This window comes from Rhododendron vialii, chromosome 10a, assembly GCF_030253575.1.
Source record: "Rhododendron vialii isolate Sample 1 chromosome 10a, ASM3025357v1".
NCBI classification, from domain to species: Eukaryota; Viridiplantae; Streptophyta; class Magnoliopsida; order Ericales; family Ericaceae; genus Rhododendron; species Rhododendron vialii.
The window spans coordinates 31111271-31139231 of NC_080566.1; the positions used below are offsets into that span (position 1 = coordinate 31111271).

A 27961-nucleotide genomic window follows, 5' to 3' on the forward strand; every position below is an offset into this window, starting at 1 on the left:
AATGTTTTTGGAACGGAGCCTAAGTGTGTGTGTGTGTGTGTTTTTTTAACTTTCTAGTTTGTCATGATGAAAAAAATTTAAAAATCAAATATAATAATATCAACTACTTCTAAAAAAAGGTCACTGAGAACAAATATTAACAGTAAAATTATTATTTATCTAATGTTTGCAAATCAAATATAATATAATAGTATCAACTGCTTCAAAAATAAGATCACTAAAAACAGACATTCAGAAAAGAAATATTATGTTTCCTGATTTTTGCCTTTTTGAATTTTTGTAAATTTGGTACAATATTTTTTACTTTCTTTTTATCACATGTCGAAAAAATAAAGAAGTTATTAATTGAAAACATTTTTTTTATACTTTATTTATTTTTGAACAGAATCGAGTCTTTAGAACCAACCACTCACTATTCGTATATGAACCTAATAGTTTTTTTTCTCTAATTTCTCCATTTCTCTCTGTCTCCCTGCATTACCCAAAAATACCTCGCTCACTCAAAACAAACAAAGCCTTATGTTTTTTTGTTTTTGGTTTTTATGAAAACTAAAATTTAGTGGCTTTTCTTGCGGCTAACTCACACTGTCACACAGTATAAACAGTATATATAAACGTAAAATATATACTCTAGTCTAGAAAAGAAACAGTGTTTTTCTCGCGGCTAACTCACACACTATTAACCGTTCGGTCACCACCAATCTACTCAGCCACCGGAGAAATCCGAATCTTTGAAAGACCCATCTGCAGAAAGAGGGGTTTCTGAGGTATGTTTTTCTGGGTTGCATCCAATCCCGTCTGTTTTTTGAGTTTCAAAAACTCTAAACCCTCAAGCTTGCTCGACGGTTTGGAAGCTGTAGTTGTTTTTGTTTAGCTGCTGAGGTAGCTTGTTTCTTTTGCTTTCTTTTCCGTGATTGATTGTTCTGTAAAAATTCCAGATTGTTTTGGTTTGAATAAAGTTCAAATTACTTAAATATGTTGCATCGAATCTAAACTCTCAAAACTGAGCTTGCTCGACGGTTTGGAAGGTGTATAGTTATCTGTTTAGCTGTGAGGTAGCTTGTTTTTTTTTTGCTTTTTTTTCCTTGATTGATTTTTCTGTAAATATTCCAGATTAAATATGTTGGCACCCGAACCCAAAAGGGCGAGGATCTTTGGTCCGAATCGTCGAGAATTCATTTCCCATTATGACCCAATGAAAGCAAGAGCAAGACTGCCACAATCTCAGGGTAGGTAAAAAAATTGGTTGCTTAAGATTTGTTTTCCTTTAAACTTGTATTGGTTTTTGATTTCCTTGTAAAGAGATGAATACGCGACTGCGCTTGGAATACTTTTGGCGAGAAGCTTGATGCTTGTGTGTATGCTAACATGGACGTAGATATTCCTATCGAAATGAAAGGAGCTGTTTTGGAAGCGGCTGCTGCCGTTGTCAGTCTTGTATCAACAGTAGGTAGGTATATACCAGATTATTACGTTATGATTCATTGTTCTATTCGTGTTGTATGCGTCATGCATTGCATACGAGTTTTCCTCGCATGTTATGAAATACACACAAAGGCATGTATAGATAGGTACTTATGATTATGTTGACGTCCAGGTGGGAAGATGGTGCGTGCGGGTTCTGGGACCATTATAGGATGTGAAGATGTTAATGGACGCACACTGGTACCATTTTAACTAGTACTACTCTCCTTAGGTCATCAACCGAACCAAATGCTTTAGAAGATGGCCTTGAGGTTGTTATTCCTGTTATAGAAGTGTTGGGTACAGTATGATGCCGCTTAATGCTTTTCAATGAACTCAAAGCATTGGCTCTCTACTTTTGCAGGTTTTTGTGTACCTATGGGGCGGTAAACGTTGTTTGGGTCATGTGTCTGCTTATGATTTTCATTTCAACATTGCTACCATCGATATCACATCTGATGTAGCCTTACCTACTGCCTGTCCTAGATCTTTAGATGATTCTATCTCTATAGATCCCAGCAAGATCCTTTGCCCTAGAGACAATGAGGTGGCTTCCAAATCGTTTCAGCTTCATCGTCCCTCGGACTCGTTTAAAATCTGTCCTGGAGATATGGTTGTTGCCCTTGCCCGCTCCTTTGGTGGAACCCATGTGCTAACGGCTGCTCTTGGCAAATTCAGGTACAGAATGTAAACCCAACTTACATGTTACAGTTTTCTTACTCAATTGAGCGAATGTAAGACGTATCTTTGTGCATTTACAGTTTGCCAAAATCAGAACATAGAGTTGGACAAAGCTCTTATTAACTTTGCTGGAATTTTATACGGTGTCCGTTATGTCTATATTGCATGATTTTCTTATGATTTTTTTGAACACAGATGATTTTCTTATGATCATGATGCTTTTAATTGCCTTGATGATTACCCTCACTTGCCCTCTTTTCTTGCTGTGTAGTATTGATTATTGCAGGTTTGACTGTAAAGAGCTTTTCAGGGCGAATTGCATTATAGAAGAAGTAACAATTTTACTCTCTCTACCCCACTCCTTCTTGCCCCTCTTCTATCCATGTCGAAATGTTCAATTTTGGATTAGTGTCGAATGATGATGTGGATTTTTGTCTTTTAATTTTTCTTGGCGTGCTCTGCATTTAGGGGTAGAGGTGGAGTGGAGAAAAACCTGCCCCACTCCTTCTTGCCCCTGTTGGAGCGAGTTGGTAAGAGTTCCACAGAGTTATGGGCACATTTGGTATTTTAATTAAGCCCCCGTTAGGATTCGGGCTGGATTTGTCCACCTAGTTATATAATTTCATGGTCTACATTTAGGAAAGATCTATGCGATGGAATGTAGATCATACAGTGCAATCTCTCGCAGTGCTCTTGGTTTTATTTGAGTCGATTATACTCCCTCCGTCCCGTATTGATGTGCACTCTAATTCAATTTTGCAGCTTGGTTCTCAATATTGCTCATATTTCCCCACTTTGAAATGTGTGCATTACCATTTATAATTGTAATTTCAAAACTTGGATGCTTTTTCCGACCTTTCGAAATAAGCATAGATCTTGGGACATCCCAAAATGGAATATAGGACCATCGATATTGGACAGAGTGAGTACGTATTTTGAGTGAAATTTCAACTAATGGTTATTTTGTGCTAGAATGGTATTGGGGGACCCCTTATCAATCGTCATTGGAGTCAATTTTTATGATGAGGACTGCACCCCTTTTATGCCAATCAACATAGTTTCCAAATGCTTGAAGCAATTTAAGAAAAATCGGTATGTTTCAATTCAACATTGCTTCCACATCAGTACTTTGCTTATTATATGTTGCAAGAGTTTCTCAATTATATGCACTCTCCCTCCCCTGTTCTCTCCAAAAACAGAGAAATTGTAGTCTAGAAGTTTTCTGGATTTTATATGAACTTGCTGCCTAATAAATGAGAGCGTTATGATGTCTTTGAGGGTCTAATGGTTGGTATCATGGCATAGGCAATGCCATCGACCTTGGCTTGGCATGGAATTGGCTAATCTTTATACGGCACGCTTAGGCAAGTTGGAAAAAGTTATCTCAAAGTTCAACATCTCTAAAGGTGTACTTGTCGAAGAGGTATGTTCTCTTGTACGCCTTGTTTTGGAGCAAATTCTAGTTTTTAGTTGTTCAATGACATTAAGAAAAATACAAGAAATTTTACTGTGCATCTGAATATTGACATAACTGGTGTCAGTCTGTCAGAGTAGCTGCAAAATCCATTTTCGTGGGCCATATCAACTTTTGATTTTTCCCCCTGGTAAATGGAGCATTTTTACCAACCAAAACAGATTTAAAATAGGGAAGCCCCCAAAACGACGCAATACAACAAGAACAATCCCCAAAAGGGGGACACAACTACAGGAGAGATTTAGATCCTCAAGAATGTAAGAGGGAGGTTCCATGGACAACACAGCCAAGAACTAACTCTGTGACGCACATTTTCCGCCACAGTAGCAAGAACCACACTGGCCTAGTTGGAATTGGCCCCAAAAATTCTACAATCCAAATAAAATACAAAGCAGCAGCTAGGGACAGGTTGAATAACATCATCTGGAAAGATTTCCTTTTACAATGGTCAATTGCCCAATTCAGCTCCAAATCCCATTGTCTTGCCCCTCTTGGAATCTGAAATTTACCCAATAGAGCATTCCAAATCTGTTTGGAAAATCCACATTCAAAGAGCAGATGTTGTTAGGTTTCTGGTTGTTCAGAGCAGAGAACACATTCAGGGTGGACTGCGTCAAAGCTTCCCATGTTGATTTGGTGGAAAACTGCCCATTGGGAGAGAGAGACCGAACCACTTCATCTTCCATATCTTCCCTTGGGAGAAAATCACTAGGAGTGCCAGCTTAAATTTGTTGGATAAACCTATTTCTTGGTCTAGGCCAATTCCGAGTACCATTAGAAAGGATTGAACCGACCTCATGAGTTAAGGACCTTCCCAAATTAAGAACAACAGCATCCACATAAGTCTTGTAGAGAGGCCGCATTGGATGCCAGTTGTCTAGCCAAAGACTGGTATTCTGTCCATTCTCCCAATGATACGCTTAACAAATCCCTGCCCCTGCTCTCTTAGTTTCAGGAGCTTTCGAATTGTCCAAGAGGAGTCAGTAGGGAGTTTCATATGCCAGAAGTTTTGATCTTTAATGATGTAGCTATGCACCCAATTACCCACAAGGTATCTGCCTTTGTACGTATGGCTCAAAAGTGTCTCAACATAGTAGTTTTGTTCCATAAGCTAAGAGATTTCAGACCAAGCCCTCCTTCACATTTAGGAGTGCAGACAGCCTCCCAATCAACATTTAGTTTTGGCACCAGTTTTGTTAAGGCTCACTCCTGACCAAAGGAAGGCCCTAAGCGTAGCCTCAACTTCCTTCACTATTCTTTGAGGCAGAATAAAAAGAGAGCACCAGTAGGGTTGCATGCTGAATAGAACTGACTGTATTGACAGAGCTCTTCCCCCAAACGATAGAAGTCTGTTAGACCAACTAGCAATACATTGCTGAGTTTTTTTTCCTTTAATTTTATTCAATCTTCATACTTTAATCTAGTAGATATCAAAGGGACACCGAGATACCTGACTGGCAATGATCCCTCTGGAATAGGAAGCAACCCTAGGATTTCCTCCTTAACAGAAGCCTCAACACTAGAGAAAAATGTCTGGCGTTCATCCAAAACTGCCTTCATGACTTCTATAAAGGAACAATCTGCTCCATCCAAAAGAAATAGATCATCTTCAAATGCTAAGCAGGAGATGGATAGATTGCTGCACTTAGGATAGAGGGTAAATTGACCCTCTGCCATCTTCTTTTTTAGGATAGATAGAATAGAACCATTCCATCACCAATAAGAAGAGGTATGGGGAAATAGGGTCACCTTGTCGCAAACCCTTCTCCCCTTTGGAAAAACCCTCTAGTTCTCCTTTGACAAAAACTGAATACATGGCTGAAGTGATGCATTGTTTGATACAAAATATGAACTTCGTAGGGAAATCCATGGCCACCATTACATCAAAGAGAGTCCCAATCCACCAAGTGATAGGCCTTCATCAAATCAATCTTAATAGCACACTTCACTGGAGCACAATCCTTGTGATCATTTCTGACCAGTTCTTGCATAAGCAATATGTTGTCTGCTATTGACCTGCCTTTTACAAAAGCTGCCTGAAATTTGCTGACTACCCAAGGCAAAATTTGTTGAAGCCTGGAAGCTAGAACCTTAGTAATACATTTGTAAATGACATTACAGCAGGTTATTAGCCTATACTCTTTCATAGTTTGAGGGCGGCAAGTCTTGAGGATTAGCGTTAGGGCTCTAGCATTACTCAGCATTTGGCCATTTTCAAAGAAGGAAAGAACAGCTTTCACCACATCAGGGCAAACAACCCCCCCAGTTATTCTGAAAAAAGGAGATTTGTCCCCATTAATAGCAAACATAGCCATCTTAATCTCATCCTCAGAAACAGGGGAGGTTAAGGCAGCATGATACTCAATAGGCACTGTATTAAGGAACTCCTTTTATATTTAAATTTGGAACCTAACATCTTAGTATAGAATCTCAGGATTTCATTCTTCACCTCTCTAGGATCCTCAAGTCTGGCACCCGACTCATCACAAAATGGACAAGATTTTATTCCTCATTAGATGACTACCAACTTTCTTATGGAAAAATTTACTCTGGACTTTTGTGTAAATAAAGCCTCTTCAGCTGCACTAAGGTCTGCATATCTGAGCGAGGACACTCTTTCGGAAGGAGGCCAACATCCCCAAGGAGCATAGCAAATTGCACTTGAATTCTATCTAAATCCTCCTTAGCAGCCATAACTCTTTACTTGATATCACTGTATAATTCAGCATTTAGAAGACTCTTCAAATCTGGCTTCAACCTTCTTAAGCTTTTTATACAAAATCAACATAGAAAAAAAGCATCAATTACTGGTACACTCAAAGACTGATTAAGAATGGAAGAGAACCTAGCATGGTTAGTCCAAAAGTTGAAGAATTTGCTAGGTTTCCTACCCCTGGGGCCAGACTCAGAGATTTATCCTGCCAAACAGAATTAACTAGGCCTCTATCCAGCCTGCTGCTTACATTACCTTGACCATCACTTTTATTAGGCCAGGTAGACCTCCAGCCCTTAGAGTTTAAATCCTCCATATCTATATCGTCCAGGCTTTTATTAAAATCATCTGTAGCACTAGAGTGAAAATTACTAGGATCTGATCTCTCATTATGTCTTCTATCAGTATAAAAATCCCCAATCAAAATCCATGGTAGATTACTCACAGATCCAGCCATCCTCCTTAACTCCTCCCAGAGCTGTCTTCTAGAAACTACTTGGTTAAAAACCATACACAATAGAAACAACAAAAGACTTCAGATCCTGTTCAACTTACTCAACCACCATCTGCTCAGAGGAAAAAGGAATTCTGACTGAAGGCCCCAACTTACACCAGGATACAATTGTTCTAGCAAACAGTCCAAGTACCAGTATTATGAACAAAATCCCGATCATAAGTGAGGCAATTCTTCATAACAGTCGATAAATTCTCAGTCCTCACTTTTGTTTCAAATTACTGCTAGCAGTAAATTTTCTGATTTCCACTTGCTTGGGGGGGGGGGGGGGGGGGGGGGGGGTGATTAAGCCCCCCTAATATTCCATGAGGCACACTTTATCATTTCTTCTTAGACTTCCTACCTCTCTCCCCTGCCTTCGGGGGGGGGGGGGGGGGGGGGCGTGTGGTGGTGTTTGTTATTAAGACCCCTAATATTCCATGAGGCAAACTTTATCATTTCTTCTTAGGCTTCCTACCTCTCTCCCCTGCCTTAGGAGTCTTCACTCTACCTCCAGACTTCTTGAACCATCTTCATTCATATATTAAAGCCTGATATACAGATCAGCGTCAGTCATACCAACGCCTCAATCATTAGGAGGAAATTGTATTCATAATATATTCTCTGCAACAGGTGCTTCCTTAACTGCACATGAGGTAGTACCAATATCACTGCCACCAGTAACAACAAGAGTAGCCTTCTCCACAGGAGATGAACAAACAGCAACTTGATGAACCTTCTGACTACTAATTCCACTGCCACTTAGAGCCACATCACCAACATCATCAAGATCGCCAGAGTTCGGAATAGCATCCTCAGCATCCTGCAAGGTAGCAAACTTGTTATTGCATGACAGGTCATCCTTAGCTACCAAGGGAGGGGAATTCAGAATGATAGCCCCCGCCCATCAACACACCCTTGCTGCCTCACACTCTTCACCCCCCACACTTTAGCTTTAGGAATATTTTGTCCCTGAGTAGCAACAGTCACAGCAGCTTCACCCTCAGTCTTCTGATTACATTCAGAATGGCCAAACACCCCACAAGAGAAACACTTCACTGGTCTCCAACGGTACTTAATATCTAGCTTACTTGACTTACCAGTTGCAGTCAGCAGCTCCACGGAATGAGGTAAAGTAGAGTTAACTTCACTTCAACATAGACCTAAGCATAACTAATCCTTTTAGAAGATTCAGTCACGTCATCTGCATATAATGGTTTCCCAACTGAACTAGCAATGTAGCTCAGCCCTGGAGCAGTTCAAAGTCCAATGAAAGGCACATTATAAATTTGAATCCAAAATTGGAATCTTAACCAAGCTCTCCTTCTCAAAATCTAAATCTGAATCCCATTCCTGCAACACCATTAATCTTCCACCAAAATGCCATGTCCCAGATTCCACTATCTTTCTACAAGTATCCTCAACCCCAAACTGAAAGAAGAAACCCTTGTCATTAGAAAGCTCCTCCAACCCAAACCTCCCCCCAACTTTGAATGCAATCTATCTAGCCATAGGAAAGGGAAGCTTTTTATCGACAAAGTGGCCAACAATGCAGTCCTTCCATTTCTCATAACAAAGCAACTCCACTGCCCTAGGGGGTGAAACCCTAGTTCTATCCCCTCAACATCTGGAGGAAAGAATTGAAGATTCATTCGCTCACAGCAATCCCCAGGAGGAGAGACTTTATCCTTCCAAGATACACCAATATCCTTAGATTCAGACAAGGGATGACTTGTAACATTGAAAAACTTTAGATATGTTGTTCAACACTTTGTACCTCTCTAGCAGAATGCTAAGCATGAAGTGAAAAGGAGCAACTAGCAAGTACTCCCTCTGTCCCAATTTAAGTGTCTACGTTTCTATTTTGGGATGTCCCAAAATAAGTGTCCACTTTCTAAAAATAACCATCAAAATATGCCAAACTTCCAATTTTACCCCTAAAAAGTACCATTTCCTTCATAATTGATTTGACAGCTTTTTATATTCGTGTCATTTTTAGATTGATAATATCTTCAATTGATAATATTTTTCATGATTTTGAAAACTTTGTATAATAAAACTAATTGAGGTCTATCAAATAAGATCCATATTACATATTTTTTGAGATTTGTATTGAAAGATATAAGTGATTTCAATACATATAATCAACTTGACAGTTTTAAGGTTAATTTTGGAAGTTTAGAGCCAAAATTTTGACTTCTTTATTAGCACGATTTCCCGTAGAGGACACTTAAATTGGGACGGAGGGAGTATTTATTTGTTCCAATTTTGGTATTTTCCCTTGTAATTCCTAGCTGATTGCTTGCTTTGTTGTCTTTGTGCTCAATGAGATTTTGTATGTCATTCATGGTTTTGAAGTGTTTGATTGTTAATAGATATGATAAATGTCAAAGTTAGTACTCCCAATGTCTATATTTTGCTTATTGGGAATCCAATGTTTTAAGGGAACATGGAATTGACCTCCTGGGATCCAGGTGTTCTTTCCAACATTGCCTGGTTATTTCTCACTTGTTTTTTAAAATTACGAACTTTTATGCTTTTAGTTTTGAAAAGAAACATACATTTTGAAACATCCCAAAATGGTATAAAGGACCAGCAGTATTGGACGGAGGGAGTATTTTTAAAATGACCATAAATTGCCAAGTATCTAGTATGTACGCCGTGATGGATGCATGTAATGTACTTGTTAATTGAGGTATTCCTCCTGGTTGCATATTGCACTACCTAATCCTCAAAGCTGTCAACCAGGTTATAAAAGGATCCCCTGCTAAACAAGCTGGAATACTCCCGGGTGATGTTATTGTTGAACGCGGAAAAAAGTTTGTTCGAGGTTTTTTGGAGGTACATGCTTTTCCCATTGTTGTTTAGAGGGAGGCAATATTGTATTACTTAAATAGCTCAATGTATAGAAATGCCTCCATGGAGAACAAAGGGATTGAAGATAATCTGTTTCTGTGTTTTCTTTTCCTTTTTCTCAAGCTTTCATTGATCTCTATGTAGCACGGACACGGACACGGGACACGAGATAGACACGCCGACATGCAAATTTTCAAAAAATGAGGGACACGACACGTTGGGAGGACACGTCGGTATATACATATGTATATATATACTTGTTTATATACATATATATGTTTATAGGAAATTGAATTCTACCCTCCCTTTTTTGACATCTACACTCTTTTTTGTCTTCTAGCAAAAAAATTACACTTTCAACACTAAAATCCAAAAAAAAGAGTGTAGATGTCAAAAATGGGAGTGTAGAATTCAATTTCCTATATATATATATATATATATATATATACATGATCCAGCATTATCTGGAATTATCCCTGTGAATACACTGTCTGTATTTTCTTCTTCTGTTCTTCTACTGTATCTGTGCTGTGCTTCCGCCCCCCCCTTTTGGTATCAAAGCCACGTTGAGGTTCTTGGTAGTCTAATTACACTTTCTGTTTCTGTTTATGATCTTGGTTTTAGAGTTTTGGACTAGTCGTCTGGTTTGTAATATTATGAGTTTGGGCACCCAGTAAAGCCACCCATCGTCTAGACACTGTTTCACTTAAGCCGCCTCGGGTAGGTTTCCCAGTAATTCCCGTTGGTAAGTCCCAGGGTAGGGCAGTTGAGGGTTTGGATTAGATCGAAATGGCATGTGTGTATGTGACGGTATGAGCTAGGTCGGAATCGGGTATGTGTGAATAGGGGTATGTTCCAAAACATAAACAATTACAAATTAGAATACTAGTTTGGAATTTTGAAGTTAAAGAATCATGAATAGATTATTTAGGTGTAATTCCTCAGCCAGTTCTTCCTTTATGGCTTCGTTGTCAGAAATCCCGGATACAGTACACGAAGAAGAATATGAATATTAGAATTTAGATAGTGAATTAGGATATTGGAATATACCTAAGATTTCCATTAAAAAAATATACAAAACTAGTTTTTTAAATGATACTTTTAAAACTGATCAAGTTGTAAAAACTACAGAGCAAGTTTATGCTCTTACAAAAAAGCAAGAAAAATGTACTCTACTTAGTAAGGAGTCAATCAAAAGACACCTAGAACGAGGTTACAATTACATCCACGTAGGATTAGTACAAGTAGCAGTCAAACCCCTCATTAGGACTGGATTAAATTCTGCAATATTACTGTCATTAAGGGATAGTAGATTTACCAATTTTAGTGACAGTCTGTTAGGATTAATGGAGTCAAGCTTATATAATGGACCAATTTACTTTAATTGTTACCCAGACTTACCTTTAAGCTTAAGAGACAAAAACTTACTAAAATCATTAACTTTGAACATTCAAACTTCTGGTGCAATCACCAATATGCTAGAAGGAAGTCATTCAGTTGCATTAATATACAGACTATATTATAAATGTATGAAAACCAATTTAAACATCCATGCCTTAGTCAAAAGCCTAAAAGATAAAACTGTCTTAATTCAAAGTAGTTCAGAAGCCAACATACAAGTTCCCAAAACAATTTCTTGGAATGATGTCCAACTACCCACGAGTTGGATTACTGAAAATGAAAGTTTTCCACAAGTAATACAAAATGACACAGTTAACCTTGATTATATTCAACAATATTTGGATGGTACAGTTAGAATCAGCTTCGACCAACAAAGACTTAATCCCCTCCGAATTAGAGAATTAAGTCAAACAAACAGTACCACAAGCATACCTAGGCATAGCACATCTAGTGTTCCTAGGCAAGATTCAGAATTATTACACCCAAGAGTCACTCTTAGAGGAATAGATTCTAGTTCCCAAATTAGTAAACCGTGTTACTCAACACAGTCAAAATTAGATGATGAGGATACTCCTCAAGGATCCCCTACACAATCCGATTTTGAATCAAATATTCCACAGTCAAACCCAATTGATAATTCTGTTAGAGTCTTACATAAACCTTTTTCTATTAATCTTACAAAATTACATAAGGATTACAAATTTACAAGTCACCAAAAAATGAACAAAAAAGAGAAAAATTTCGCAACAAATACAGTAAAAAAGAACGTACAAATATTCGTAGTCAATGGAAAGAATTTATGAATGATACTAGAAGTCAAATTAAATTTTTTGATTACTTAAAAAATTATTATGAAAAAAATATTAGCACTACTACCACAGTCACTATATTAAAAACCAAAAGATCAAAGCACAATGATACTTCTCTGTCCGTTCTTTCCCAGGAAAGCATTCCAGTCCAAAATCTACAAAAAGAAGTAAAGAAAGTCAAAAGTGAAATCATTTCACTAAAGAAAACTCCACCAAATGACCATAACCTACCGACTACTCCAATCACCATCCATAAATGGTACATTCAACCCAAAATAGTAATTCAAAATTATACTGTAGAAATCCCAGCACTAGTAGATTCAGGAGCAGATTTAAACTATATTAAAGAAGAATTAATACCAGTCAAATATTATCATAAAACTACTAAACAATTAAGCTCAGCTAATGGCAGTTAAATGCAAATTGAGTACAAGTTACCCAAAGTACACATTTGCCAGAATAATGTTTGCTTCAAAACATCCTTCTTATTAGTCAAGAATCTTACAGAAAATATAATTTTAGGAACCCCTTTTCTTACGTTACCATACCCATTCACAATAAGTAACTTTGGTATCACTACCCAGCCCTATAATAAACAGGTATTCTTCCCTTTCTTAGAAAGACAGCAACAAAGACAATTAAAACAATTAGATATTAAAAATAGCAAATTAAAACAACTACAACAAGAAGTCAAACAATAAAGAATCGAGTAACAATTAAAGGATCCAATAGTTATCCAAAATATCTCTACTTTCAGAGAAAAATTAGAAATAGAAGTATGCTCTAACCTTTCCAGTACTTTTTGGTATAGGAAAAAGCATATAGTCACTCTTCCATACATTAAAACCTTTAGTGAAAAACAGATACCCACTAAAGCTAGACCAATTCAAATGAATTCAGAATTAATGGAAATTTGCAAACAAAAAATCTACAATCTTTTAGAAAATAACATTATTAAGAAGAGTAAATCCCCCTGGTCCCGTTCAGCTTTTTATGTAAACAAGAACGCTGAAATTAAAAGAGGCGTACCAAGATTAGTCATTAATTACAAACCATTAAATGATGTACTAGAATGGATTAGATACCCAATCCCTAATAAAAAAGATTTAATCAACAGAATTAATGCAGCAATCATATTCTCCAAATTTGATTTAAAAAGCGGATTTTGGCAAATTCAGTTACATCCTAATGACACATACAAAACAGCTTTTGTCACACCATTTGGGCATTATGAATGGAATGTCATGCCCTTTGGATTAAAAAATGCCCCAAGTGAATTCCAGAACATAATGAATGAAATATTTAACCCATTTAGCCATTTTATTATAGTTTACATTGATGACGTACTAGTATTTTCTAAGTCTTTAGAACACTGGAAACATTTAAAGTCATTTCTAGAAATAATTAAGAAAAATGGATTAGTTATTTCTGCCCCAAAAATTAAATTATTCCAAACTAAAATCAAATTCTTAGGATGTGATATTTATCAGTCAACCATCACCCCGATTAGTGGGGCTCTTCAATTCGCAGATAAATTTCCAGATATAATTACTGATAAGAATCAGCTTCAGAGATTTTTAGGATCACTAAATTATGTAGCAGAATTCTACAAAAACCTTAGAACAATTTGTCAACCTTTATTTGAGAGATTAAAAGACAACCCTCCTCCTTGGACAAATAATCATACTTCAATCGTCCAACAAGTCAAAAAATATATTAAATTTCTACCTTGCCTTGGTATTCCTACTAATCATAGTTTCAAAATCATTCAGACTGACGCTTCTGATGCAGGTTATGGAGAAATCCTTCTACAACAGATAGATTCTTCTTCACCAGAACAACTTGTTCGTTTTCATTCTGGATTATGGAATAAAACCCAAGTAAATTACAGTACTATTAAAAAAGAAATTTTAGCAATAGTTTTATGTGTTTCAAAATTTCAAAATGACATATTAAACCAAAAGTTTTTAATCAGAGTTGATTGCAAAAGTTCAAAATATGTTTTAGAACAAGATGTTCAAAACATAGCTAGTAAACAAATCTTTGCCAGATGGCAAGCTATTCTAAGTATCTTTGATTTTGATATCACATATATTAAAGGAAGTCAAAATTCAATTCCAGATTTTCTTACTAGAGAATTCCTTCTCAGTAAACAATAACCGTTTGTCTTATTTGCATTGAGGGAGCAGTGAGGATTTAGCAGATACATTAGGTTCAATCTGTCTCATTTGCATCAAGGGAGCAGTGAGGATTTAGCAATTGTTTCTAACAATATTATTAGCAGGTATGGCAGACAGGAAGAAGCAACTTGCCCTTCCACCAGCATGTACCAATCGATACCAGCCACTCAACCAAGTCACCAATTATAAATCAGCATTGGCCCATTTGCCTCCCAAATTCAACCAAGTCAACCCAAATTCCCTTACCTAGCCAGGAGAACAGAATACATATTAAAACCCCAGTTTTCTAATCTATTCCATATTGAACTAGTCCATGCCTCCATCACTGACCCCATTCAGCTTGCAAAAGCCTATTTTCCCCCTGATTGGCATTTCATCCCCTCACACCCACAAAAAAACTCTGGCTTTCTACAAAGATATTCTACTCCACCACCAGTCAATAGTAATCAAACCAATCCCAGATAGGAATAACCCAAATGTCACTATTTACCACTCATTTTATATTCACAACATAGTCAGCATAAAAGAATGGGGACACCCATCCCAACTCCAAGAACTCCCAAATCATCCAGTACCATATAGTTACTACGATTATATTGATGCATTCTCCAAAGTTCTTTACTATGAAAATGAAACTTTCAGTCACTCATGGTTCTTATCCTTTGACCACAAATTCAAGTCACAAATACCATCTTGGTTTCTCAGATGGTGGTCACAGCATGGAGCCACCCCAGAATTATTACCTCTTGATTTATCAGAACAAGTCAACTATTTCAAAACCGTGTATCCCACAGATCAACATACTAGCAAAATACCAACATTTCTGCTGTTTATGGCCAAGTACAAGATCCCTTGGATTTTCAAGTGGAGATACCACATCCAGTCAGATATACTCACCCGTCAAATGCTTGTCAAATGGCGGGATACTTACAAACATCAGAGAGTAATTGACCAAGTTAAACAAGAATTTCCAGTCAACATTATGGCAACACCAGTTAGAGCTATTCAGTCACAACCAAGTCCTCCGGAGCTTTCCACTGTCAGACTCGGAAGTCCCTCACCAAGTGTGATTGGAACATCCAAATCCAAAACCAGTAAATCTAAGAGCACCAAATTACTTGAATTAGCACAGAAGCTTATTGCTCAGGCTAGTCAAGCTTCAGACTCTTCATCTGAGGAATCAGTCAGCAGTAAAAATCCATATGACTCACTATTCCAGGATGCTCAGGACCCATTTGCCTGATTATCAAAAGTCACGAAGAAAACAATCATTCAGCTTTTGGCAAAATTCCAAAAGAAAAAGTAAAAGTCATCATTCAACCACTTTTACTATTCAAAAGTCATCAGGTTACTATTCAGAAGTCATCATCAACTTTCCAACCGAAAGTGGTCATATGGTCACAATACCAGACCGGCAGCATCTCCCAACAGTAACTTTATTACTTTCCACCGAAAGCAGTCACATGGTTACAGTAATGTAAACAGTTTTTGCCTGCGTTTTCCTGAAGTCTGTGGTTCCTTTTATAGAATAAGGAACCAAAAACTGTTTACATTACTGTAACCATGTGACTGGGTTTACTGTAACCATGTGACTGCTTTTGGTGGAAAGTAATAAAGTTACTGTTGGGAGATGCTGCTGGTCTGGTATTGTGACCATATGACCACTTTCGGTTGGAAAGTTGATGATGACTTCTGAATAGTAACCTGATGACTTTTGAATAGTAAAAGTGGTTGAATGATGACTTTTACTTTTTCTTTTGGAATTTTGCCAAAAGCTGAATGATTGTTTTCTTCGTGACTTTTGATAATCAGGCAAATGGGTCCTGAGCATCCTAGAATAGTGAGTCATATGGATTTTTACTGCTGACTGATTCCTCAGATGAAGAGTCTGAAGCTTGACTGGCCTGAGCAATAAGCTTCTGTGCTAATTCAAGTAATTTGGTGCTCTTAGATTTACTGGTTTTGGATTTGGATGTTCCAATCACACTTGGTGAGGGACTTCCGAGTCTGACAGTGGAAAGCTCCGGAGGACTTGGTTGTGACTGAATAGCTCTAACTGGTGTTGCCATAATGTTGACTGGAAAGCTCCGGAGGACTTTGTAATTAATGACTAATCTTGGTACGCCTCTTTTAATTTCAGCGTTCTTGTTTACATAAAAAGCTGAACAGGACCGGGGGATTTATCTCTTCTTAATAATGTTATTTTCTAAAAGATTGTAGATTTCTTGTTTGCAAATTTTCATTAATTCTGAATTCATTTGAATTGGTCTAGCTTTAGTGGGTATCTGTTTTTCACTAAAGGTTTTAATGTATGGAAGAGTGACTATATGCTTTTTCCTATACCAAAAAGTACTGGGGAGGTTAGAGCATACTTCTATTTCTAATTTTTCTCTGAAAGTAGAGATACTTTGGATAACTATTGGATCCTTTAATTGTTGCTCGATTCTTTGTTATTTGACTTCTTGTTGTAGTTGTTTTAATTGGCTATTTTTAATATCTAATTGTTTTAATTGTCTTTGTTGCTGTCTTTCTAAGAAAGGGAAGAATACCTGTTTATTATAGGGCTGGGTAGTGATACCAGAGTTACTTATTGTGAATGGGTATGGTAACGTAAGAAAAGGGGTTCCTAAAATTATATTTTCTGTAAGATTCTTGACTAATAAGAAGGATGTTTTGAAGCAAACATTATTCTGGCAAATGTGTACTTTGGGTAACTTGTACTCAATTTGCATTTGACTGCCATTAGCTGAGCTTAATTGTTCAGTAGTTTTATGATAATATTTGACTGATATTAATTCTTCTTTAATACAGTTTAAATCTGCTCCTGAATCTACTAGTGCTGGGATTTCTACAGTATAATTTTGAATTACTATTTTGGGTTGAATGTACCATTTATGGATGGTGATTGGAGTAGTCGGTGGGTTATGGTAATTTGGTGGAGTTTTCTTTAGTGAAATGATTTCACTTTTGACTTTCTTTACTTCTTTTTGTAGATTTTGGACTGGGATGCCTTCCTGGGAAAGAACGGACAGAGAAGTATCATTGTACTTTGATCTTTTGGTTTTTAATATAGTGACTGTGGTAGTAGTGCTAATATTTTTTTCATAATAATTTTTTAAGTAATCAAAAAATTTAATTTGACTTCTAGTATCATTCATAAATTCTTTCCATTGACTACGAATATTTGTACGTTCTTTTTTACTGTATTTGTTGCGAAATTTTTCTCTTTTTTGTTCATTGACTAGGAATACTGGATGTGCTATGCCTAGGTATGCTTGTGGTACTGTTTGTTTGACTTAAAGTAGTACACAAATAAAATAAACTAAGAAAATAAACTTACTGGAGAAGGATGAGGCTCAGTTCCTTCTAAAACCAAAAGGGGGGGCGGAAGCACAGCACAGATACAGTAGAAGAATAGAAGAAACAGAAGAAGAAAATACAGACAGTGTATTCACAGGGATAATTCCAGATAATGCTGGATCATGTACAAGCGTACAACATAAAATGTACTAAAGTAGTACACAAATAAAAGAAACTAAGAAAATAAACTTACTGGAGAAGGATGAGGCTCAGTTCCTTCTAAAACCTGAAAATCTAGAGAGAAGGGGGAGAAGAGAGTTGAAACTGAAGAAAACAAATTTGTTCTTAGTTTTAGCCTACGTTTTTGCGTCCATACTACTGAAGTCTGTGGTTCCTTTTATAGAATAAGGAACCAGAAACTGTTTACATTACTGTAACTATGTGACTACTTTCGGTGGAAAGTAATAAAGTTACTATTGGGAGATGTTGTTGGTCTTCTGAATGACTGATGATGATTCTTGCTTTTACCTTTGTTGAATGAACAATAAAAGCTGAGTGAATAGTAACTGTGATGATGACTTTTGCTTTTGGTGACTGATGATGACTTCTACTTTTGGATATTTTCAAAAGCTGGATGATTTCCTCGTGCTTGGCCAGTAAAAGTTATCACCAAAGGATTCTTTTGGTTGATTACTCTGCTAGCTGAGTTGGTGACTAGAATTCCATCAGATTATCTAAATTGTGCATTTCTTCTGATGTCAAATTATCCCAGTAATCATGACCATCGTCTTAATTGGTAGTGAATTCGGATGTTGGTGATGAAGTGTTACTGATTTGCTGACTCTGGTATTTGGCTACTAATCCTCCAAAGTGGGTATGGAAGATAAATGGAACTTCTTTAATAGGTTCAGTAGATCTGATCTTCTGAATGGAATCTTCACTAATTAACTTGTAAGTATCTTCTAGGTACTGATCAAAGTGATCAATGTCTCCGAGTTTGCAGGCGATTGACCAGGCTCTATGGTGCCGGATTTGGCTTCTGAATGACTGTGAACAAGGCCAGGGGACTTCATCTTCAATAAGTTGGATTGGGAGATGAATTCTGCTGAATGGCCAGTTGGCAAAGAGATACATAATATGCTGGGCTGGTATTATGTTCCCAGTATGTGTCCATTCGGGCATTTTGCTTTTGACTAGCACTTGGCAGCGTAAATCTCCATATTTGACAAAGAGATTGTTGATACAAACTGCCAACTTTCTGGTGACTTGGTCAGTTTGCTCTGGATCAGTAAAAATCATTTGTCTAAGAAATCCATGATCTAAAAGAGTCATGGGAGTAATTTCAATAATTTTACTTTTATAAGTAACATTAATATTTTTAAAGTACTGCATGTCAATGCAGGCTTTTGGGATACTAAATATTAATTGGCAAGGGCAATCAATTCGTTCTAAAGGTATTTCTTTGCAAAGGTGATTGGTTTTGGAACAATTAACTCGGTCTTGGTCTTCTCTGTAAAGAGTTTCCCAAGTGGTTTGTAAACCAGAAATTGATTTTGTAGATAAATTAGTGAGAGTGTGGAATAGAAATTATTGAAAATGGTAACCATCCTGTCTTCCCAGATGTTGAATATGGTGGATTAAATCTATAGGGAAATTTTTGGGAAAAAACAATTGACTTTTGGGAGATAGGAGGTTAGTTGAAATATTTTGTAATAGAATTGGTAGATGACTGTTTGCCACATGCGGTACCTGTAGATGATGTTTACTGTTGCAAATGTGTCTTTCTACAACCTCACTGCTCCCTCGATGCATATGCAGGGAAAACTGTTTTTGAATATTTTTTACTTCATGCTGTAAAATATAATTTTTAGCTTTGAGCTGAATATTTTCTTGTGAGACGTTTGAAAGTTTAGTAGTTGAATACTGTAATTCGGTGATTACTGAAATAAAAGACTTATCATTATTTTCTCTAATTTTATTTTGCTCACAAAAGTAATAATTTAAACTATTTAAAGTATTGATGTAATGACTATTATAACGATAATCCCCACACAAGTTCCAGAGAGCATCCAGGAGACATTGTTGGGTTTCGTCAATACTTTCTAAATGACTAAGCTTTCTGAATTTAATACTAGTTCCCTCAGGGATGACTGGTAGTGTGGTTGCTCCGAAAACAATTCCTTTCTGAGTCATCTGTATCATAATTCAAGAAATCGTTAGTGGGATAAATCGAATAAGCCTTGAGTTCTTATAATTCATTTTGTTTTGGTTTAGTAAGAAACTCAAATTGTACATTTTGCTTATTTGAATTGGTAGTAATTTTGTTACTAGAAACTGTAAATGGGTAAAGCAAGCAAATGAAAGGTATTCCTAGAATAACTTTGTCAGATAAATTTTTGACTAAGACAAATGAGGTAATGAAATTTGTTTCATTTTGTTGAACAATTACTCTTGGTAATTTATATGCTATTTTCATAGCACTGTCGTTTGCTGAACTCAGCGTTTCTACTGTTGACTGATAATACTTAATAGGTATTAAATTTTCTTGAATGCAATTGAGATCTGCTCCTGTGTCAATTAGGGCTGTTACTTCTATAACAAAATTATTTATTACTAATTTAACTTTTGCATACCATTTTTGGATATTTATGCTACTTATGATTTTTATTCTGGTGTCTTCATTTTCTTCATTGTTTAATTTTTTCATGAAGTATTCTGTGTTTTTACTATGATTAGATCTAGAATTACTAGATGATGATTCAGATAAATCTTGGTCAGTAGGAGTGGTTGAATTACTTTTACTTTTGAGAGACTTTGATTTCTTTGATTGAACTCTTAATTCTAATTTTTGACTTGTCTCTTTTAAATTAGCTATATCTGTTTTAATAAGATTTATTTGATGTGTTAGATCTTGGATAGTGACCTCTTTATGGGTTTTGTTAAATCTTTCAATTGTTGCATTGAGATTTATTACCGGTTTGGTATACTGTGGTTGTTTTTTGTTCTGCTGAATCATTACTTTTTTAAGTTTGTCAATATATTGTCTTTTTAATTCAAAATCATCTATTTTACTGATTAAGTCGATTAATAATTCTTCTTCGGGTAGTTCTCGGTTGAGTGTGTTTATGACTTTATTACAACAGTTATTGGTACATCCTATTTGAATTGGGTTATCACTAGAGCTATCATCTAAGGAATGATATTCAGATGATTCGGATAATTCTTCTAAGTTATCTTCTGACTCATTAGTATTTGCTAATCTAAAAATTTCCAAAATGTGCTTTTTATCCGATTCTGGGATATTAAGTTGATTAATTTTCTCTTTGACCTTGCATTCGGTTTTATAATGACCCTTTTTTCCACAGTTGTAACACGTAATTTGACTTTTGTCATTCGTGGTAGTTTTCTTTCTGTTCTTTGGTTGGTGACTTTTGGGTCTTTCATAATATATGTCTTTTGAAGACTGGGTTTTATTTCTAGAGTATTTTTGTATTTCTCTAGTTGATTTTTTTTTACTTCTAGAATGAGCTACAGAGGGTAGACCATACTGTTGGCAGAAATTTTCTAATTCATATTTAGCTTTATTCTTATGTTTTTGTGCTTGTTTACTAATTTTCATATCAATACACATTCTTAATCCTTCTTTTTGGATAATACTTACTATGTCACCATAAGTGAGTTTATCATATTCTATTATTCCAGTAGGTTGACTTAATACATCTCTAATTTTGTGAGCAAATAAATTGGGAAGTCCATTAATGAATTTTTCTTTCCAAAATGACTTTGTACAATCGTCTCTAAGCATTACTCTAGACATAAAAACATCTTTGTACCATCTAAAGTCACTTAATGTTGGACAATACAGATTACTTAGCTGGTCATGGATTCTAGAGGTGATGTTACTTGGTTGACCAACAAAATGTTTAATTATAGTGTAAATTAATGTGTTAATTCCGTCTGGCACTTATAATCCTATTTCATTATCAAAAATTGGGAGACCATCTTCACCTATTTGGGTGGCATGTATTATTTCTTGTCTTGACTCATGGGTGAGATATTTATCCCACCATGCTTTTAGCATTCCAGTAAAACCAGAAGTTAATAGTTCTACTATTTGTGGTTGACCATGATCAAGGTTACTGAGATAACTATTTGCTACCATTGACATATGATTTAGTTTTTCTAAAATTTGATTTTCACTTAATCCATCTATGTTCCATTCATAAAGCTTACTGGAAGAAACTGAGAACTGATTGGTTATTTCTTCATATTGTAAATCAGGTGGGGTGGGGTGAGAATACCAATTTTTTGTTAGACTTGTTGGGTTAAATGTAGGTGTAACTAATTTATTTATTTTTTGAGCGGAGAATTGTTGTTGGATTTGGGAAATGTCACTGTCGGAAGAGGACTGTGATTGTTGACTAAGAATAGGGTTTTTGGTAATGGTTGTAACTTACGATGGTTCTGCTTTAATGGCTAATTTGGTCAATAATTCTTCAATCTTGTTAATTTGTTGGTTTGTTGTATGGATTTTTGTCCTATTTTCTGGGAGTCTGATTAAAGCTTTTTCTATAACAGATTTGCTGGTTGAAGGAGTGGTTTTAACCGATAGTTCATCCATTTTTATTTCTATTTTATCTAATTGTTTATTAATAGTACTGAGACATTGGTTAGTATAATTGTTTTGTTCAATAATTTGACTAAATTCAGGTTTGCTAGGTATTTTAAAAGGAGAGGCTGTAACAGTAGAGCCTTTGTGATCTATGATTATAGTATCTAAAGGGGGATGACTAGCATTAGTAATAGTATTATCTGATTTTTTCCATCTTACTTTTGTAATAGTATTTATTTTTCTATAATGTTTTTCTAAGTATTCAAAAAATGGGATTTGACTTTTAGTATTAGTAACAAACTTTTCCCAACGAAGTTTTATCTTTTTCCTTTTTTCTTTGTCATACTTTTCTCTGAACTTAGTACAGTTAACTTTGTTTTCTTTTGATTTGTAATCTTTTCTTAATTTATCAAAAGGATTGCTTAAAAGACTTACACTGCTTATACTATGATTAATGGAATTTGATTATGTATTTCTAAGTGTTTCGTTCTCATATACTGTATCTATGTTATCAGAAGACGAAGCTATAGAGGAAGAACTGGCTGAGGAATTACACCTAAATAATCTATTCATGATTCTTTAACTTCAAAATTCCAAACTAGTATTCTAATTTGTAATTGTTTATGTTTTGGAACATACCCCTATTCACACATACCCGATTCCGACCTAGCTCATACCGTCACATACACACATGCCATTTCGGTCTAATCCAAACCCTCAACTGCCCTACCCTGGGACTTACCAACGGGAATTACTGGGAAACCTACCCGAGGCGGCTTAAGTGAAACGGTGTCTAGACGATGGGTGGCTTTACTGGGTGCCCAAACTCATAATATTACAAACCAGACGACTAGTCCAAAACTCTAAAACCAAGATCATAAATAGAAACAGAAAGTGTAATTAGACTACCAAGAACCTCAACGTGGCTTTGATACCAAAAGGGGGGGCGGAAGCACAGCACAGATACAGTAGAAGAATAGAAGAAACAGAAGAAGAAAATACAGACAGTGTATTCACAGGGATAATTCCAGATAATGCTGGATCATGTACAAGCGTACAACATAAAATGTACTAAAGTAGTACACAAATAAAAGAAACTAAGAAAATATAGAGGAATTTTCAAGTGAGGGATCCCTCATTTTGTTAAAATGAGGGACTTTCATTTTTCGATCAAATTTTAAAAATCCGAACCGTTCAATGTGTGCAGAACGTAATTTTAAGGGTCCTCGCGAGAAATCAGCAAAAAAAATGACCGGGAAGGGCGTCATCCGAGTAGTTTGTTTTGAACCGTTCAATGAAAACTGCTCGGATGAAGCCCTTCCCAGTCATTTTTTTTGCTGATTTCTTACGGGGACCCTTAAAATCACGTTCTGATCACTTTGAGCGGCTCGGATCATCGAAATTCCATCGGGAAGGGGAGTCCCGCATTTTAATAAAATGAGGGATCCCTCACCGGAACCTAACTCATATATATATATAATCCCACTCTTATGAGGACCACCTTATTTTAATAAAATGCGGACCTCCCTTTCCCGATCGAATTTCGATGATCCGAGCCACTCAATTTGTTCAGAACGTGATTTTAAGGGTATCCGCAAAAAATCAGTAAAAAAAAAGACCGAGAATGGCTTCATCCGAGTAATTTTTGTTTATTTTTTATGGAACGGTTCAAACAAAAATTGCTCGGATCAATCCCTTCCCGGTCATTTTTTTTGCCGATTTATATATATGTATGTAGACAGACACACACACACAGTCAATTTCAAATGAGGTGGTCCACATTTTAGGTCCGCATTTTAGAACTAAAATGCGGACCACCTCATTTCTCCCATTTCCCGATCGAATTTCGATGATCCGAGCAGCTCAATGTGTTCAGAACGTGATTTTAAGGGTATTCGCAAGAAATCAGCAAAAAAAATGACCGGAAAGGTATTGATCAGAGCAGTTTTTGTTTGAACCGTTCGATAAAAAATAAACAAAAACTGCTCAGATGAAGCAATTCCCGGTCTTTTTTTTTGCTGATTTCTTGCGGGTACCCTTAAAATCACGTTCTGAACAAATTGAGTGGCTCGAATCATCGAAATTCGATCGGGAAAGGGAGGTCCGCATTTTATTAAAATGAGGTGGTCCTCATGGGAGATGGATTAATATATATATATATATATATATATATATATATATATATATATATATATATATATATATATATATATATATATATATATATATATAGATATATATATATATATATATATATATATATATATAGTATGTTTCCTATGAGTAGTGTTGTAAACGAACCGAGCAGCTCGCGAGTTCGATACGTTAAGGATCGGCTCGTTTACTAAACGAGCCGAGCTCGAGTAAGTGGAGCTCAACTCATTGGACAAAAGCTCGACTCGTTAAGGGAGACTCGACTTGATTAAAGAGGCTCGTTTATTAAATGAATAAACTCGACTCGTTAAGGGCTTGTCTCGAGCCGAGCTCAAGATTGAGTTTTTGACTCGTCTAATAAACAAGCCGAGCTTGAGCTTGCCGAAGCTCGGTTCGGCTCGGCTCGATTATACCCCTACCTATGAGGGGGTCCTCATTTCTCACATTTCCTGATTGAATTTCGATGATCCAAGCCGCTCAATGTGATAAGAACGTGCTTTTAAGTGTACCCGCGAGAAATCAGTAAAAAAAATAACCGGGAAGGGCTTCATCCAAACAGTTTTTTATTGAACTGTTTAATAAAAAACTGTTCAAATCAAGCCCTTCTCGGTCATTTTTTTTGCCGATTTCTCGCGGTACTTTTAAAATCACGTTCTGAACACATTGAGCGGCTCGGATCATCAAAATTCAATCGGGAAAGAGGGTCCGCATTTTAAGAGGTCCTCATTGAAACTTTATATATATATTCAGTTGTGTGTGTGTGTATTCTACATAGCATCGACAATTCGCCAAAAGCAATGTACCTTGTCCGACACCTAATCTCATAGTGTCTTGATTTTTTTCCCAATATTTAGGAGTTGGACACTCTCCGACACTCCAAGGACACCCATAGGACTGTTAAAGGACTTCCAAAAAGTGTCCTTGAAGTGTCCCTAAAGTGTTATGTGCGTGTCCTTAGAGTGTCAGAGAGTGTCCAACCCTCAAATATTGAAAAAAAGTAGGAAACTTGAGATTAAGTGTAGGCCATGTGTCCGAAGCGTGTCTGACATGTGTCCGACATCGACACTTTGCTTCCGGCGAAGTGTCGGTGCTACATTTGCTCTTATGATTCTTTTCTAGTTTAGAGTATTAAATATCAACTTTACTATCTTTGTCCTCTTTATTGTTAACATTATCATTATCATTACCATCAGCTACTAGCATATACGTGTTATCCCGACGATTATGTGCTTAATATTTATTAATGACTGTTAAAACTTTTCCCAAATCAGTTAATTGTAACCTCCAAAACCAGCATATGAGCCTGGCAACTTCTCCGTTCGTTAAATCTTTCAAATTTTCCCCACTAATTGGTTATGTATGTGCCCTAATTGCTTACGTGTCTTGTTCTCAATCATTTTCAAAGAATGAAAATCTGTTAAGAGTCAATTGAACATCAAAATTGATAGTAGTAAATTAGTATATAAGTGTTTTGCTGGTTGTTGAATTTAATTAGATTTTCATCCCCACTGCATTAGAATTCTGCTCCGCCTCTGATCACACTCACGGGTGATGGAGAACGTGGAGGGGTGAGGATGGGGAAGGGCGGTACCTCTACCTCCATAACACAAGGTCACAGCCTTAACTCACAATTTCATTTATCAGCTGTTAACATAGTTACATCGGATAGAAACCCTCACTGAAATAAGAAAACTAGAACTCAAAAGATTGTTATACATAATCTTCAAAGAGAGATATCGTGAACAATCCTGCGTGACAAAGATGATGTCACTTTATGTTCCCAACCAGCTGGACCTTGCCTCATCCACTCTTAAGAGTATTAAGAGATTACAAAGACCACCTATTCACATCAGAATTTTGGACTAATTAAACTATTATTGCACATTTCTGAAAAAGAGCTCTCTCCTCTCGCTTCCCGGCCTGGGTCTGCCTCACTCTCTGCTCCCTAGGGTGCTTGGTTCCTTGTCCTCCACTTCCTTGTGATCTTGGACATCAAGAGTGGCCCCCCAGGTTACCCCAATCCAACTTACCCAAAGTGGTTATTGAGAGGTAAAATCCGTCCAGGCTGGTGTAGCATGCCTTTCTCTTCTCAGCAGAATAACAACTAAGGGAAATTTTTGACTGTTGAGTGTTGATCACAATCAGGGGATTTCGTCCATTTCCTTGTAGCATAAATCTCAATTACACATTTGGTATGCATGGTCACACTTCTGATGTATTTCAGATAAAAGTAGATGACAAATTTCCTATGACCTTCCTTTGAATAGTTGAGTGCTAAAAGCTTCCTATATGAAGTGCTTGGTCTGGTAATAACTTGCCAATGTAGTTAATTAGGGGACCCATGAAGTGCTTGAGTGACCCTGCTGTCGCCTAGTGATTCCAAATAACTAATTTGCTTTTTTACAATGAACCTCGTAATTTTTCTTTAATTTATTTCCCCCCAATCTCTCATTTACCACTTCGCTATTCTCCTGTTGTTGCTTTAATCTTTTGTGTTGTATATTGGTATCAGCTATATAATGTTATGTGGAAAAAGGTTGGGAAGTCTGTGAAGGTGGTTGTAATAAGAGAATCAAGTGCTTCTCTTTTGAATCTGAAGGTGTTCGTTTATGAAACTAGCCCAGATAAAGTAAATAGGTAAACATTTTGCACACATTTTTGGTCTTGTCTACATGTACTCCCTGTAGTTGGCATCAAGCGTAAGTTGCATCCATCTCCCTGTATTTTAGTGTGGGTTACGATGTCCTCCCAGTTTTAATTGATGCAAATATCCCTCAAAATATTTAACATGTGAAATTATTCTCCCTTATTTGAAAAACACGGAGGGGTTTTGAATGAAATTTATATACGTCGGCTTAAATATGAAGTCTAAGTGGGGGATTTTAAGCTGTTAGATTAGATGAGTCAGATTTATTCAGAATTGTAAGATTTTAGTATCACTTTTCTCTTCCATGAGGTGGTGCTTTTGGTTGGAGTCGGAGGTTTTTGCTTCCATTCCTTTGATTTTGTACTGTGACTTGTCTTCTCAGATGGCCAGTCCTCCATTCAGAGATGTGTGAGATCCGACGTCCTCCATTCAGTGACGTGTGATATCCGACGTTAGTGATTTCGACACCAGGAATGTGTTCTTTGTGCAGTGGTGTTTTGTTGGAACTGGAAATGTATGAATGTAGATCCTTGCAACTGTTGGAAGCGACGTTTTGAAGTTTACGTAGTACTAAGTATTTATTTTTTGGAAGATTTTGCTAGAGGTCCGAAGAATTGAACTTTTCTGCTTAAGTTGAGAGATATTTATGATGTGGTATTTATTTTCTCCATCTTATCTTTTTCCCCCCATTATTTTAGACTCACTCCGTTCGTTTTGAGATTTTGAATTTGGATTTGTAGGTAATGAGTGTAGAGAGAAATAGAGCAATGATTGCAAATAGGGGTAATAAACGGGGAGAGATAGAAAAAATAAGAGTAATGATTAGAAAGAAATAAAATAATAATTAAAATCCAAAATTCAAAATTCCAAAACGTACGGGGTTGTGATGTTATTCATCTGGCAGTGCTTGTATTGTCATCTACAGTCTATTGATTCCAATGAAACAACGATGGATATTTTATATATCAGTTGTGCTATTGACACAGATCTGTCACACATAGATCGTGCACAGATCATTATGTGGAGCCAATTATAGGTTCCACACAAACGATCCAAGTTATTCATTAAATTTAAAACATTTTTTCAAAAGCTCCCACAAAAAATCAGTTCAATTCAATACTTATAAATGTTTGATTCAATCATCTATCTTTTCATTTAGATTTTAGAATCGTAAACC

General features: G+C 36.4%; 1 protein-coding gene across 3 annotated transcripts; it reads left to right on the top strand.

Annotated features, from left to right (window-relative positions):
- Positions 1 to 639: 639 nt before the first annotated feature.
- LOC131304661 (putative protease Do-like 14) lies at positions 640 to 27459 on the top strand. Of its 3 annotated transcripts, none has more exons than XM_058331995.1 (11): positions 640 to 767; positions 1114 to 1229; positions 1379 to 1450; positions 1598 to 1736; positions 1829 to 2142; positions 2417 to 2477; positions 3118 to 3237; positions 3451 to 3568; positions 9574 to 9666; positions 26650 to 26774; positions 27167 to 27459. In XM_058331995.1, the coding sequence occupies exons 7-11, from the start codon at positions 3119 to 3121 to the stop codon at positions 27225 to 27227; spliced, it is 516 nt and encodes a 171-aa protein (XP_058187978.1). In that variant the 5' UTR covers positions 640 to 767; positions 1114 to 1229; positions 1379 to 1450; positions 1598 to 1736; positions 1829 to 2142; positions 2417 to 2477; position 3118; the 3' UTR covers positions 27228 to 27459. The 3 variants fall into 3 exon arrangements, with proteins under 3 accessions (XP_058187978.1, XP_058187980.1, XP_058187979.1); XM_058331996.1 differs by having other exon boundaries at positions 747 to 882; XM_058331997.1 differs by lacking the exons at positions 1114 to 1229; positions 1379 to 1450 and having other exon boundaries at positions 674 to 767.
- Positions 27460 to 27961: the final 502 nt, after the last annotated feature.